The sequence below is a fragment of the Sus scrofa genome, chromosome 6 (genome assembly GCF_054392235.1).
Source record: "Sus scrofa isolate SSC_HxYL_T2T_F1_AM1 chromosome 6, Sscrofa_HxYL_maternal_Yorkshire_Landrace_v2.0, whole genome shotgun sequence".
NCBI classification, from domain to species: Eukaryota; Metazoa; Chordata; class Mammalia; order Artiodactyla; family Suidae; genus Sus; species Sus scrofa.
The window spans coordinates 151305525-151322957 of NC_139388.1; the positions used below are offsets into that span (position 1 = coordinate 151305525).

At 38.6% G+C, this 17433-nt stretch overlaps 1 protein-coding gene across 2 annotated transcripts in view; it reads right to left on the reverse strand.

The window, feature by feature from the left end:
- The window catches only part of LEPR (leptin receptor), a 94173-nt gene that overhangs the window by 60733 nt on the left and 16007 nt on the right, over positions 1 to 17433 (reverse strand). The window contains exon 3 of one of the 2 annotated variants that reach the window (XM_021093487.2): positions 4044 to 4119. In XM_021093487.2, coding sequence (XP_020949146.1) covers positions 4044 to 4083 — 40 coding nt within the window. In that variant the 5' untranslated portion in view covers positions 4084 to 4119. 2 annotated transcript variants of the gene reach the window in all.

The window sequence follows — 17433 nt, forward strand, 5'->3', positions numbered from 1 at the left end:
AATTATAAATGTAATACATGTAAAAATATTCCAATACTTAACGGCTGTTACCAATTTGGGTCCCAGAATTTTCCATAAATATCACTTAATATAAATATGAATCAGATGCAAAAATTATAGACATGACTAACACTCTATTTCCCATAGCGATAACAAGTAGATATTACAACATCGCCAAAAGTGAATCCTCATCGAGGGATGAACTAAAAAGGGACACAAGGAAACTTTTGGAGGTGATGGCTATGTTTGCTATTGTCATTGCGGTGATAGTTTCATGAGGATATATGTCAAATGTACTAATCCGTACAGGTTAAATATGTGTAACTTAACTGAAATTAGCCTAAAACCCTCAAAGAAGTATTTGAAATTTAAAATGTAATGAGTATCACAGACATAGTAGCTAGTGAATCAGTTTAATCAAAAGATGATTCTATTTTGTTTACATGCTTCCTTTGCAAATGATATTTCTTCCCCTCCAAGTGAACCCTAAAGAGCAAGGAGTCCAGCGTTTTCCTCTGAAGGCATATTTTATCATGTTATCATCTGATATCTGTTATCATCCTATTAGAGGTTATATATCAAGGCCCTGGACCTCTTCTGATTCGAAAAACCTAACCAAACCACAAGCCTTTTGGAAAGTCAATGTGAAACATTAACATGGGTGGAGCCTAATAAAAATTAGACAGAGAACGTAAGAGAGAATGTTACTACTCTTTGAGGGTCCCTTGTAGTAGAGTTTTTCTGAAACCTGTGACATTATTCTGGATATTTTCTGTAAATACATAGAAGGCTATAATGACAAAGAACAGAATGGACAACCAGGAAGAATCATAGGAAGGCTCCTAGGAGCACCTTTAATGATCAGAGTAGCCAAAGAAATGTTCAGAACTAATTGACACACGGGTAATGGTTGCTACAGAAAATGAGTTTTGTTAAAAATAGCTTGACTTTAATTGCAAAAACTTGAAACACAACCAAAATTAGAAGACTGAATTTTGTTAAAAAATCAGAATATCTCTAGAATGCTATAAGAAACAAGAGAGACTAGTTCAATGCAGGGGCTAGGGGTAATGACCTTCTGAGCAATGGAAAATCTGCACATAACTTAGAGTTGGCCCTATCTTTATGGAGCTCCACCGCATTTACAGACTCATCCAACCTTGGCTCATGCAGCACTAGAGTATTTACTATTGAAAACAATCCAAGAATAAGTGAACCAGCATATTTCAAATCTAAGCTCTTCAACTAAATACTCGAAAGTCATTGGCATTGTATGACTACTTTCAAACAAAGGCTTTCACAGAAATTTAAAAAGCAACAGGATTTTAAAAGATGTCTATAAGCTTTCTTTCTCTTAAGCATTCTTCTGGAGGTATTTGAGGTGGGAATTCCCAAAAAAACACACCATCTCTTGATAATATCCCCTTATAACATTATCTTATTGTTTACCAGACTCATAATGGGGAATACCATTTAAAATGACATTTCCCTCCCATTTTGGAATAAATCTGTTATTACGTACCATAACCATTTACTTTAAATGTTATCATCAAGTAAACTGCTCCTTGATACCAAAAATTAAAGTTTTTACTATCATCTGATATACATATTTGTAAATTAATTATGCTGCATTTACTAAGTAAAAGTATTTAAATGTTACTGTATCTTGTTTCCAACTATGTATCTGTGTTAACGTGTAGCTATAAATTTTCTATACTGTAGAAGAAAACAAAGCTAAAACACAAATGATGGGCTAGGAGAAAAAATCTGCAACACATAATAAATTCTTAGGGCTTGCAATGGTTAACGTTCTGTGTCAACTTCACCAGGCCCAAGAAGTGTTCAGATGTTTGGTCAGACATTATTCTGGGTGAGTCTGTGAGGTAGTTCCTGGATGAGATTAACATCTGAATCAGCAGACTGAGCAAAGTAGACTGCCCTTCCTGGTGGGGGGCAGTGGGGGGAGGGCAATAAGGGGCATGGGCCTCAGCCAATGAAATCAAAACCTAAACAGAACAAAGAGACAGAGCGAACCCCTGCTGTTTGACTGGCTTGAACTGGGACATCAGTCTTCTCCTTCCTTTGGATTCAAGCTGAAACTTCACACCTCCTGGGTCTCAACCTGGCCAGTGTTTGGACAAGAGCTGATGCACCATCAGCTTCAACTCTCCTGGGTCTCCAGCTGGCCAATTGCAAATTTCAGGACTTCTCAGACTCCACAGTCATATGAGCCAATTTCTTATAATAAACCTCATTCTGGAGTGCCCATCATGGCACAGCAGAAAGGAATCTGACTTGGAACCATGAGGTTTCGGGTTCAATCCCTGGCCTTGATCAGTGGGTTAAGGATCCAGCATTGCCGTGAGCTGTGGTGTAGTTTGCAGACTCAGCTCAGATCCCGCGTTGCTATGGCTATGGTATAGGCCGGCAGCTGTGGCTCTGATTGGACCCCTAGCCTGGGAACCTCCATATGCCGCGGGTGCAGCCCTAAAAAAAAAATTTTAATTAATTAAAAATAAATAAATAAACTTGATTATAGACATATATAATCCTATCTTCAGGTTCCCCAGAGAACGTTGACTATACAGAGCTAAATATCTACACGTTACAGGAGTTCCCGTCGTGGCGCAGTGGTTAACGAATCCAACTAGGAACCATGAGGTTGCGGGTTCGGTCCCTGCCCTTGCTCAGTGGGTTAACGATCTGGCGTTGCCGTGAGCTGTGGTGTAGGTTGCAGACGCGGCTCGGATCCTGCGTTGCTGTGGCTCTGGCGTAGGCCAGTGGCTACAGCTCCGATTAGACCCCTAGCCTGGGAACCTCCAAATGCCGCGGGAGCCGCCCAAAGAAATAGCAAAAAGACAAATAAAAATAAAATAAAATCCTTTAAAAAAAAAAATATCTACACGTTACAAAGTTCTAAAAATCAACTAAGACTAATAAAATCCAACAACAAAATGGTCAAAGTATGCGAATTAGAAAATCACATAAAAAATGGATGTGCTCAATAAACAGTGCTCAATCTCACAAATAACCAAATAAAATTAAAATGAAATGTCATAGTTTGCTTATCTGACAGGCAAAAAGGTAAAAGAATGATAGATAATATGCGTCTTTGGCAGGAATGCAATGGAATACTACTCGTATACTCATGTTGGAACTGCAAATGGCACAGAACTTATGGAGATTTCACAGTATCAATGAAATTCAAGCATACGTTTACTACTTAACACAGAAATTTCCCTCCAGGAATTAATCTATAGAAATACTCTCCCAAAACAAAGAGGTGTATGAATACTTTTTTTTTTTGGCTTTTGGCTTTTGGCTTTTGGCTTTTTAAGGCTACACCCATGGCATATGGAGCTTCCCAGGCTAGGGGTCTAATCGAAGCCACAGCCACAGCAATGCGGGATCAGAGTCACAGCTCACAGCAATGCCAGACCCTTAATCCACTGAGCAAGACCAGAGATCGAACCCATGTCCTCATGGAACCTAGTTGGGCTGGTTAATTGCTAGCCACAACGGGAACTCCTGTGTATACAAATTTCAACGCAGCATCATTTGTTAACAGAAAAAGAAATATCTACCAATGAAGAATTGTTCAAATAAATTAATGATTTTAAAGTACATTCGAACTGTTCATTGTCATGCAACCATTAAATAAATAAGTACATCAGTAAACACTGACAAGAAAAGTTGTGACAATAAATTGAAAAACTGTTAAGGGGAAAAAAGAAAAATGCAAAACATATAGACCAATTCTAAATTTCAACCAGAGGTATGAGTGTGTGCGTGTGTGTGTGTGTGTGTGTGTGTGTGTTCGCGTGTCTTATGTTTCTGGAAGGATATATTTCAGACGTTTTCCAGGAAGCTGGGAAGAGTTTCCATTTTCACACTTACATTTTCATTTAATTTGCATTTTTAACCATAGGCAAAAGAATTTCCTAACCGAAACAGGACATGCGGTTAGCCATTTAAAGGAAACAGTATCTCTAAGGGCAAAATCTCTACCTCATATATGGACATTTAAAAAGCAAATAACTTACCCCAATGTAACAAAGCCACAGAGAACTTTGGACAAATCATCTTACTTCAGAGAAGTACACCAGAAAAAGAGTAAATCTAAAACAAATACACACACATAAAAAAAAAATTGACATATATATAAGCTGTCTGTGGAAAATATATAAGGAAAAAGACTACAATTAATAATTCTTCAAATGTTAATCCTCTGTAATACTCTGGATCAATATCAGCATTTCACATTAAGGTAACAATGTAAGTTGCAGATTCATTTCATGCAATGCTATTTTACTTAGTTAAAATATAAGTTATTTTTCATACATGGCTTAGTCAAAAACTGTCAATGTTCCTTTATGACATGACAAACCAGGACAGGCATCACAGGGTGAGATTGGATTTTTACCTAAACAGAAGTACTCACGAGGTTAACGAAATATGTATAGCTGACCTAGCATTATTAGTTTTACAGTCTTTATTTTTTGTCCTCAGTCCTTAAACTTCTCTTGTTTCCTAAAGCCTTTATCTTTACTGTGATCTACAAAGCCAAACGATTATGGTATAGGTAATGAAACTGCCTACTGATTTCAAATAAAGAGGAGGAAATTTTCCAACATGCTTTCCGAAACCCCCTGTTCACTTGCCAATGAGGTAACATTCCCATTGGTGAGTTATCAATAATCGAAGGGAAAATCTGATGACTTCATATATGCAGATGAGAGGGATGACTTCAGAGAAACTTTCCAGTGAATTTTACGCAATTTGAAATATATAATCAATAAGATTTTTTTTAGCTTTTTTTTTTTTTTTTGCTTTTTAGGGCCACACTGGCGGCATATGGAGGTTCCCAGGCTAGGGGTCTCCTCAGAGCTACAGCTGCTGGCCTACACCACAGCCACAGCAATGCCAGATCCGAGCCACATCTGCAACCTATATCACAGCTCACGGCAACGCCGGGTCCTTAACCCGCTGAGTGAGGCCAGGGATGGAACCCGCGACCTCATGGTTCCTAGTCGGATTTGTTTCCGCTGCACCACGATGGGAACTCCTGAAATATATTATGAATAAGATTATTTGTTCTACTGTATCATAAATTCTAGTGGTAATATAATTTTAACATATTGGGCTTAGATTTGTAATGAAACACTAAAGACTTGATGTACCAGTCTTTTTTAATTATCTCATATTAGGGATTCCGTTCACTACATGAAAATTAATCTGGGTGGAAAAGCCCTGAATTAGGTGTCAGGAGTCTTGGGTACCAAACAAGGCTCTTGGACTAATCAGTTGTAGGGCTCGGATGTCAACCCTCCAGACCTCAGTTTCCTCATCTACAAATCGGACTGAAGGATGAGCTCTGCAGTCCCTTTCAAAGCTGCCTATGATTCTGAGAGACTTCAGTTTAAAACAGAAAACAGAGCTTGATCACAAAGCATGTTACAAAGTATTGAGTGAAATACTCACAAGTCATAGCTGAGAACTGGTAGCGTGTGAGATGAGTAAACAGAAAAACATGTTTGTTGAGTTTTCAACTTACATGACTCTTAGGAAGAAAAGGAATGAGGATGACCTTTCGGTAGTCTGGTAAATTCGTCTGTCAGACTGAGTTTCTCATCATGATTTTGGTTTTCTACACACTTGACATCACAAGGTTTCTTTAGGATTTCTAGAAATCAGTTCGGTTTGGAATCGTCATTATCAAAGAGTATGAAATGTGTGCAAATTCCTCCCAGTTTTTATACCATTTCTAATACAGTATTTTCTCATAAAATAAACCCAAGGGCAATTTTATAATCAGAATGTGTCATAGATACAACATATCACTGAAGTGTTTCAGTTGAACCCCTAGTGACTTAGTGACTCAGTCCAACAACTGATTTGACTCAACTTGTAACTCAACTGATCTGCCGAGTCAAGTGATCAAATAGATCATATTGTTCTTCCTTGCACAAGAAAATCATTCTTTTATTTAATGTTCCATGCAAACGTAAACTATTCTTATGGTCTAAATTCTTGAGGTGAGATTTCATGCTGATATAACAGAGAAGCAATCACAAGTGTGAAGCAGGCATAGCTGTACCACTGAAGAGACTGTGAAAGATGATACACAGACACAAAGAAAGAAATATTTATATTCTCTCTAAATTTTACCAGAAAGGAATATAAGGAAGTTTACAAAAACGCAATAGGGAAAAATGACAGAAATCTAAAACTGTGAGGAAAATAATAAGCAAAGGGAAAATTAATGAGGTGACCAAAATAAGTATAATATACAAAACACCATTAATTCAAATTTACCTCCTAAGGATCAGTTATTAATTTGTTTTAAGCCTCTTTACGGTCCAACTGTTCAATTATAAATTCAGAGTACTTAAAATAAAATGAAATCCAACAGCTTGGGGGGAACGTATGAATAATCTCAACACTAAGAACAGAAAGAAATTTTGCCTGAGTAACTTCAGAAGATAACAAGTAACATCCCCGTAAACATCCTAATAGCACAAGAGTTTCATGGAAATTTCAAATTTCAACAGCTTTTCATCCCCTACTCTGTCAACACCCTGCTCTAAGCCACCATTGCCTCTTCCTTGGACGATCAGAAGGGCCTCCTAACTGGTCCCCTGGCTGCAACCCTTGCTCCCCAATTCAGTCTATTCTCAAAGCAGCAGCCAGAGGAGTCATATGGGTCAGACCGTATCTCTCTTTTCCAAAACACTGCGGTGCTTGCCTTTTCACTCAGACACTCAGAGTAAAAGTCCAAGCAAGTCCTGTGCAAAACTACAAGGTCCTGGATCTCTACTGCCCCTCCGACCTCATCAACCACTGCTTGGCCCTTTGCTGGAGGCACCTTCTCTGAGGAGCCTTACCTGGCCAGTCTACCTAAAATTCCAACTCCTTCCCCACCCCGTATGACATGCCTGCTCTGTCGCTTAATTTTTTTCTCCCTATTACTTAACAGCAGCTAACATGAATATGACTTATTTTTATTATTTGTTTTCTAACTCTTCCTGCTCGAATATAAGCTCCACTAGACCAAGAGTTTTTTGTTGGTTTTTTATACTCTTTCCTTTTCATAATATCCTTCACACATAGAAGCCTGCCCCTCAAACAGAAGGTGCTCCACGTATATTAAGTGAATGAATGAATAAATGAGTAGCAAGATCTGACTCTTTCTTGAAATATTCTTTGAAAAAGACTGGTGATATCACACCAAAATAAAACTGAACAAAAGCAATCTTTAAAAAGGCATTGTAGAGGAGTTCCATGGTGGCTCAGCAGCTTAAGGATCCAGTGTTGCCACTGCTATGGCTCTGGTCACTGGTGTGGCACAGGTTCCATCCCTGGCCCAAGAACCTCCACATGCCATAGGCGTGGCCCAAAATAATAAATAAATAAAAGATACAGATACAGCTCTTTGAGAATCTGTCTTAATACCAGGGAGAATTTCAGAATGGTGATTTTTAACTATTTTCGGATCATTGACCTTGTTGAGAATTTGGTGAGGGCAATGTACCAACTGGCAAGAAGAGTCACATACATCTAAAATTAGAGCTGTAGGGAGTTCCGGTCATGGTTCAGTGGTTAACGAATCCAACTAGGAACTATGAGATTGCAGGTTCCATCCCTGGCCTCGCTCAGTGGGTTAAGGATCCAGCGTTGCCATGAGCTGTGGTGTAGGTCGCAGAGGTGGCTCGGATCTGGCGTTGCTGTGGCTGTGGCATAGGCTGGCAGCAACAGCTCCGATTAGATCCCCAGCCTGGGAACCCTGGGAACCTCCATATGCCGTGGGTGCAGCCCTAAAAAGACAAAAAGACAAAAAATAAATAAATAATTAAATAAATAAATAAAAATAAAATTAGGGCTATAATTTCAAGAGGTTAATAAACTCTCTGAAATTTAACCAAAGCTCCCAGATTAAGAATTCCTAATGTAGATAAATGGAGGTCATATTCCTCTATAACTGTAGCTCTACGAATTGAGTCACTGATAGACAACAAGCTATGGGGAGCTTGAGATAATATTGCCTATTATTTCTCCAGAAACGTAGTCATTTTATGTTGATAGTTAAAGGAAGTAATGTGTCTCTTCCCTTAAATATCTGAAGAAATCTTTAATACAGTAAATAAAGATTCACTCATAGTCTGTTCCAAATGCTACATCCCGGAGTTCCCATCGTGACGGAGCAAAAACGAATCTGACTAGGAACCACGAGATTGTGGGTTCGATCCCTGGCCTCTCTCAGCAGGTTAAGGATCTGATGTTGCAGTGAGCTGTGGTATAGGTCGCAGATGCGGCTCGGATCTGGCATTGCTGTGGCTGTGGCTGTGGCAGCTGCAGCTCCAAATAGACCCTTAGCCTGGGAACCTCCATATGCTGTGGGTGCGGCCCTAAAAAGCAAACTAACTAACTAATTAAATAAATGCTACATCCATGACAAGAGGATGTACAGACACTAATTCAATTTGCATAATATACCAAACACAGCAAGCATATTAAACATAGCATTAGCTCTTCAGTTATTACTAAACTTTAAACAAAAGGAAAAAACAAAATCTTCATTCCACAGAATTACATTATCAGAACGTTTAACATCTATTGCAGAGAATTTTTCGTGTTTTTTTATGTATCAAATTCTACTTAATTATAAATAGAATAGTCTCAATTAGCGCTTGAATGAGTGGTTGGGCAGAAAGGAAATTAATTACAACTTGCTCCAATGATCTCAAAAAGTCTCTAGGTTTGTAGAAAAGTTTATGAGGAAGAAAAGCAATTCTGTCAATTCCGTTGCTCTGATGAACAAACACAATGAGCTCCATCTGCCGCTATTTTTGCTTTTACTTTCTGCATGTATCTTTCATTTAAATAACAGTATTGAAGCATTTTATTTAAATATAAGTGAAAAACACTATTTTAGCACTTTTAGAAGTGTCAAAAATTAACAAATATAGCCTGGTCTATTTCTAATACCGCATCATTTTAAGTATGTTTACTTTCATTTCTTCATGTAGGATGGAAATCGATCATGTTATTCCCATCAAGTAGCTGTTGCAGGCTTAAATTATTTTTTAATTAAAAAATAAACGTTTTCCATTATTCTGGTATAAGCATTTGTCCCTCTTAAAACATAATTTCAAGTACTTTAATTCCTGATATTACTCTAATTGTTTTTGCTGCAAACTAATTCCTTGAAATTAGAGTAATAAGTTATGGTTTATAGATCTAGGTAACAAAGTTAACACAGCTGAGTCAGAAATAGGATCTTACCTATAAGAAACTTAAAATTTATATGTAAATCAATCCATTTAAATATTAACTGAATATGGAGTTCCCATCGTGGCTCAGCGGAAACGAATCCGACTAGAAACCATGAGGTTGCAGGTTCGATCCCTGGCCTCACTCAGTGAGCTAATCATCTGGTGTTCCCGTGAGCTGTGGTGTAGGTCGCAGATGCGGGTCTGATCTGATGTTGCTGTGGCTGTGGTGCAGGCCGGCAGCTGTAGCTCCAATTCGACCCCTAGCCTGGGAACCTCGATATGCCACAGGTGTGGCCCTAAAAAGCAAATAAATAAATAAATAAATAAATAAATATTAACTGAATATTTGGTAAAATATAAGTTGTTACACAGGTAGAAAGATAGACATTAAGAAGTAATTATCATTTACTTTAAGCCATAACATTATTTTACCAGTTTTTTACAAGACAAAGTACTACAGTACCAGTATGAATAAAGTGCCATGGGATTTCAGAGTCAAAATGGCAAACTAAACAAACTGTTATTCTCTTCTTCTTGAGACACCTTTTGAGTTACAGTAAAGTCGACCCACTTAAAACGGAGAATGAGGGGGCCAGCAGCAACAAAAAGAAAAAAAAAAGATGGAGATTTAAACAAATTTATGGAAGATGAAGCAAAGACTGATGAAGCAGAATGAAGGGAGTATCTACCGAGGATATCTGAGTAAGGTGCAGGCAGCAATGAGGAAAGAGTCTTGGAGAAATCCTGTATGTTGAATGGTTTGGTCTGTATATGTCATGTCTGACTTCTTTCTCACCTCATAAACAGCCAAATTTCGCTCCTCTAATTGTCAGAGGAGAGGTTTACAACCAAAACCAACTCTGGTGAGTTTAAGTAGTGCCAACTGAAAACTGTCACTTGCCATCTGGAATGAAATCATTAGCCATTGCAGTCACCCATCTTCGACACACCCTAAAACAAGTTCAGGACAGAGGTCAAGAATGAGACACTCTGTGCTCTGGGAAAAACTAGCAAAATAGTTTCAGATAATTAGATATTTTCAGGAGAAGAGTTGATCAGCCCAATTTCTTGAATCTTCTCATATCCAGAAAAGCACTAAAAACATTCATGGAGACTTCAGCTCCTCGTGACTAGCAGCAACCCTCTGTCAAAATGCGTGCTTGATTGCATGGAGCCTGCTTCACCAAAGTCACATATTTACACACACACACACACACACACCCAAATCTTCAGAGCAGTTCTTCAGAGCTATCCAAGAAGCTGTCTCCCGGGCCACAGTCCTCATCCTGCCCCCAATAAAACCTAATTCCCAACCCTCACATTGTGCATTTTTTTCAGTCGACAAGAACTTATTACAGATGGAGTACCTCACAGAGCATCAGCAAGGCCTGTCAGCGAACCCCATCGGTAAAGCACATGGCCAAAAACCACACCCAAAATCTACAGTGGAATTGCTCTAGAAAAGACAGCTCTGACGCCACGCCAGGACACTGTAGGCTGACTGAAACCACAATGCCCACTACCTCTGAGTTCTCCGAGTTCAGATGCTCTTCATGTCCCACACTTCTGATCTAAAATCTGGCACGAGCATCTCTAATTGGGAAAGCCCAGCTCACGGTCTATGTGCAGATAGCCAGAAAACTTGGGAAAACACAGATTTGAATGTGGAGAATTCCCCAAACACAAGCAAAGTATTCCAATGTGTCCAATGGCCAAAGAGAATAAATAATTGTCCTTTATACTTCCATATGATAAAGAGGAGGAAAGAGACATTATTTGAGGAGAACTCGGACTTCTAGTACAGTCTTGGACCAACATGGTCAAGCCCTTACACATCCTCACACTTAAGGGGACAGGCCTTCAGCATAAATGGCAGCTCCTTACCAAAGTGCCTAAAATGAAGCCTGCCAGATGCCGATAATGCCCAACACACAGAATTCACATTCTTATTTCTTCACTTAACAGCCATACTGAAGGGAGACACAACTAAGACATGAAGGAAGTCTTCAGCATAATAGGAACATTTTGTAAAAAGACAGAGAAAAGAAAACCTTCCATGAGTTTCCATCATGGCTCAGCGGTTAACGAATCCGACTAGGAACTATGAGGTTGCAGGTTCGAACCCTGGCCTCGCTCAGTGGGTTAAGGATCCGTCGTTGCTGTGGCTCTGGTGTAGGCTGGCGGCTACAGCTCTGATTAGACCCCTAGCCTGGGGACCTCCATATGCCACAGAGCAGCCAGAGAAATGGCAAAAAGACAAAAAAAGAAAAGAAAAAAAGAAAAACTTCCATGAGGGACACAGAGATAAATCAGAGAAGAAAAAGTAGGTTTAACAAATGATAATGAGTCTCCTCAGTGACAGATCAAAAGACTGCATCCATAAATTCAAAGCTTGTCTGACAAAGGAATATCAGAGGAAGAGAGAGCTTTGGAAAATTAAAGGCATACTTGCAAAAAATTCTTTCAATGGCAAGGTTTTGAAAACACACTTGCATAATTAATTCCTCCCCAAGGTGGGAGGTGGAAATAGTCAAGCAATTCATATCCAACCAGTAGCATTTCCAGAAAATAAATAAATAAATAAAGAGAAAATGATCAGTGAAGGAATACAAGAAAATTTCCCAGAGCCGATAAGAAACATTAAGTCTTCAAACTGAAAAAAAAAAAAAAAATTCTACCAAGTTGCTAGGAGGAGGCATGGGGGAAAAAAATCCATTCCTGGAGTTGCTGTCGTGGGTCAGTGGTTAACGAATCTGACTAGGAACCACGAGGTTGAGGGTTCGATCCCTGGCCTTGCTCAGTGGGTTAAGGATCCAGCATTGCCGTGAGCTGTGGTATAGGTCGCAGATGCAGCTCAGATCCCATGTTGCTGTGGCCGTGGCGTAGGCCAGTGGCTACAGCTCCGATTAGACCCCTAGCCTGGGAACCTCCATATGCCGCAAGTGTAGCCCTAAAAAGCGAAAAGAAATTGCAGTGGAGTAAAGAAGTCTCTTCTGTATAGCACAGGGAAATCTACTCAATATTCTGTAATAACCTATATGGGAAAAAAGAATGGAGATATGTATTAGATATATGATTCGCTTTGCTGTACATCTGAAACTAATACAATATTGTAAGGGAACTACACTCCAATAATTTAAAATAAATAAATAAATAAAAGTACTTAGCTGAAAAAGCAAAATCACAAAAGAGCAAAGAGAAGAGTTTCCAGAGAAGAAAAAAAATCACTAAAGGAATAAAACCGAATTCTAGAAAACAAGCCAGTAATGACTGATGGAAAATTATTTACAATTTAAAATTCTATTAGCCAATCAAGCAAAGGACAGAGCAAAACAAATATCTTTTCAATAATGCAATGACTTAGAAAGGTTGTATCCAGTGACTCTTTTTCTTAGAAGTAATTTTACAACCTTTTCCAGAAAAATGAAGAGTAAACCATGAAAAAGGGATTCAGGAATTCAGGATCCAGGAAAGCCTGATTACCACCCTGTTGATGACTCTGCAGACTTGAGAATGACCTGTCCAGATAGCAGATGGAGTACACATGCCGCCTGCAAGGAAATGGCCAGGGGGAAGGTGGGAAGATGGAAGGTAGCTTGATAAATAATATGATTCTGAAGCTGCAAAAATCTCTGAATAAAACACACACACAGAAAAACCAGAATGACCCAAGAGAAAAAAAGGAAGTCATTGTTCAAAACTGAAGTCACTAGTCCAAATAAGAATATGAATTCACTGGGCTTTGAAAAGAAGAATAAAATGGATTCCAAAAAATAAAGAGGATGAGTAAAAAACTGAAAAGTAAGGATATAATGAGTATATAAGTATATATATATACACACACACACATACATATATATAAAAGTGTATATATATATATATTCTCTCATCAAGAAAGAAATAGAGTTAATTGGGAAAAGCCAAATAGAAAGGCTTGATCTAAATATGAACTGAAATAAAATGTGGCATAATTCTGAGCAAATACTGGAATTGAAGAATCCATTTGAAAGAAGGAAGAATCGCCTTTACCTAGATTCTAGGAACATTCTGCTTCGAGTGGCTGAGGAGTCATATTGAATGAAATAATATGGAACACTTCTTGATTCTGCAGTGTGCAATATTTACAAAGTCATAATAACATTAACACGGCTCTTCATTAATTTTTCAAATTTTTGGCCTAACCAATAGATGAAAATGAAAGATTTAATTCCAAATACTAAATATAAAATATTATCAATATTCTCACTGTATAGTTGTCAAAATCTGGATGGCATAGTTATACGAGAAGAAATGGTAGGAAGGCAAATGGGTAAAATATCCCAACCTCAGGAAGTAGGAAGTCAAGAGAAACCATCTGTAGTGAATGAAACAAGAAATGATGCAGAATTATAAATGTATCTAATAAAATAATTTTTATAGGTGGAGAAGGGAGAGAGAAGAAGGTGAAACTAGGAAGCTAGCTTCTTTCCTACCATGGTATCTGTTTAAAGTTGATAAATGAAAAGAAAGTCAACATAAACATATTATTTAGCCCTACAGAGGTAGCCAGTGGAAGAACTAAAACCAGAAATGGTTCAGGTTAGTTATTCTCAAAGTCAGGGATAACAAAGTGAGGGGAGTGGGCCAAAGGATGACGGTGTCTGATTATAGCAGATTTCTGTAACCATGTGCATGGATTATCTCCATGTAAAATTTTTATTTTGTCCTTTTAATTAAGTGTGATTGGATTTCAGAGAAAATAGCTACGAACAAAGTTCTAGGGGCTAATTAACGATTCACAGAAGTGAAATACTAGTTGAACTCCAAGAAACACAAAGGAAGAGAGTAGTGCTGTCTTTCTTCTATTTTAAGAGTCACAATACTTCAACACCTCCGACACCAGGATCCTTGTTAAAATCGTTAAAATCGATGTCATCTTATAATCACGGATGGCCTGGTAGCAGCTGTTATCTAGTTGTCATTGATTGCATACATACAAACTGGGGCACTTTCCTAAGGACAGACTGGACAATTTTAAGCCATCAATATTTTGATTAACAAACTATTTAAAGACCATTCAAGGAAGAAAAGATTATGAGCCCTGAGTGTTGCCTGAAACCTTCTGTGGACATCTTTTGGTAAGAGCAATATAGAGCCAGCATAAAATTTGCAAAACGGACTAACTTAAAAGAAAATCTGGGAAACAACTGCAGAGCACAGGGAACGCTACCCAGTATTCCGTGATAATCTATATGGGAAAAGAAACTGAAAAAGAAATTGTGTGTTTATGTATAACGGAATCACTTTGCCGTACAGCAGAAATTATCACAACATTGTAAATCAACTATACTTCCATAAAACTTCTAAAAAGGGAAAAAAATTAAAGTGAAAAAATAGTGAAGAATTCTTTTATAAAGTGACATATCACACATATTCTTGATAACCCAGAGTATGATATCATTTGGGAAACTACCGACATCAACAACACTGAGTTGAAAAGTGACTCAGAAAAACCGGATTCTGAATAGGAAAAGAATCCCTTAATGGAGTTCTCTGATTGTCACTGTGCTTATGAGAGTGATATGATTTAAACAAAAATCTTTAAATGATTCTAAAAGAGCCCTTTCAGCAGGTATGAAACAAAAATTCTGTCATGAGAAAGCGCTGTAAAATAAATAGGTAGAGACTTTTCTTTCTCAGCAGTACAAAAACGGTGTAAAAATCCATGATGTCTTAGATTGAAAGAATTTCAGCTAACTGGAAAGAGCATTAATTTGGTGAAATAAGAGAGAGTATTTCTAATTTGCATAAAACAGAACATATTCCAGAGAGGCGTGCAGATTTAACTGTCCCTTGAAGAATGGGGAGGAATATGAAGCATGAGGTAAGTAATATAAAAAAGATTTTCCTACAAAACCCATGATCGGTTAAAACAAAGACCAGCCAAAGGGTATCAACAAAAGACAATAGGCACTCCTGTGTAAGAACTGCCTAAGAATTAATTTGCAAGTTGAGAACAGTGTTGGTCAAAAGACCAAAAAGCCACTTGCCCAGATGACTGCTTTTTAAAAATGGAAAGCACATTATTACATCCTGATTGTTCTGTGTGAAAACCTTTTCTTCCCTCATATCAGACCTGTGACCAGCAGTGCTCCCTGCAAGACACCCAGATCACTGCAGAAATATTCAGCTACCTCCTGGGTAGGTCCAATATGACAAATACGTCATAACCCTAAGAAATAACATCTTAGTATTATGACACCTACAATTAGCAGGTGCTTATTATGTATGTGCCAGTACGTTTTTTCTCTGTTTATGCCTACACACACACATACACACCATACATGTGTGTGATTTATTTCCTCTTCCATCTCCTACACACTGACTGGTTTGCTGGTGCATACAGAAATCTAATTGCTTGATTATCTCATTGGTGTAGACATCCAAATAACAGCTGCTAGTTAAAGTAAAATGAGAAAATATAATTCTGAGAAAAACTAAGCTGTCCCCCGCCTTCATGAAACAGCTATTTGGTAACAGCTGTTCTTCAACATGAGTTCACATTCGTAAAGCCTATTAGAACACCATTATAGAGGCTCCTGAGAAGCTCTACTTGGCGCAAACCCTTAGCTATCATCTAGTACCAACAGATATGTTCGTATCATCTAGTACAAACGTATACGTTCCCATAAACTTCACAGAAATTATTGGCCCACGAGTAGAGTCAGTCTCCCTCTCCCTCCCCCTCTCTCTCCTCCCATCCCTATCTCTCCCTCCTCTCCTCCCCTCCCTTCTCTCTTTATCTTCTGGATCTTTCCCTCTAAATGGCAGACTCTAAAATTAATATTAATGCCACATGCCCTTTTGGAGTGTCTCCAGTTGAGTCATTTTCATTTGCTAGTCAACAGCACTCCAGTTTGATTTAAAGAGGCCCAAAGGGTACCCCCAAAATTTTGTTAAAATTGTTCTCCAGATGAACCTATCTACAAAACAGAAACAGATCCCCAGGCATAGAGAGCAGACTTGCGGTTGCTAAGGGGGCGGGAAGAGGGAGTGAGATGGACTGGGAGTTTGGGATCAGTTGATGCAAACTATTACATTTAGAATGGATAAGCAATGAGGTCCTGCTGTATAGCAGCGAGAACTACATCCAGTCTCTTGGGATAGACCATGATGGAAGATAACCTAAGAAACAGAATATATATGTAGTTCCCATCATGGTTCAGAGGTAATGAATGCAACTAAAATCCGTGAAGATGCGGATGCGGGTTCAATCCCTGGCCTCCCTTGGGGGTTAAGGATCCAGCGTTGCCATGAGCTGTGGTGTAGGTTGCAGACAGACACGGCTAGGTTCTGGTGTTGCTGCGGCTCTGGCGTAGACTGGCAGCTACAGCTCCGATTTGACCCCTAGACTGGGAACTTCCACAGGCCACATGTGCAGCCCTAAAAAGACAAAAAAAAAAAAAAAAAAAAAGAGCGAGAGAGAATGGGAATGTGTACACACACACACACACACACACACACACACACACGTATGACTGGGTCAATTTGCTTACAGTAGAAACTGGGGCAACACTGTAAATCAACTACATTTTAATAAAAATTTTTTTTCAGTTTAATAAAAATAGTTCTCAAATGCTTGACTCTCCTCAAAGACCATCCACAGTCCACAGACAAGGGCTCGCAGAGTTCCATTCTCCCCTCAGCCAGTGTCCATGCTAGGCAAGCAGAGCCACAGCTTTCACCCAGGGGACTGGATCACCCAAAGATTCCAATGTCAAGCAAATACTAACTGCAAATGGACTGTATTCACTACTGGGGACTCGATGCTGGTACCATAAAATTATACGTGGGAAGAAACTAACTACTAATTTTATGGAAGAATAAATGGCTTGCTAACTTCTATTCAGTGAGAATCTATATCCACAAAAGTTTCACCCAGCCTGCCTTAGACATATTGAGTGTTCACATTTGGGGAAAGATTTTAAACTTCCAAGTACATGGCATTTAAATCTGGCAGTGATTTTTCTACATAGTCAGCATTTCTGTGTCTGATATTTCTTATAAACATTACTAAAACTCACTTAAAAATATTACCAAGGCATTAAGCACATCTTTAAGCTCAGCATGTCAGCGGTGTAGATTCAAGAGTTACAAAAATGGATATTTTGGTTTTCAGGTT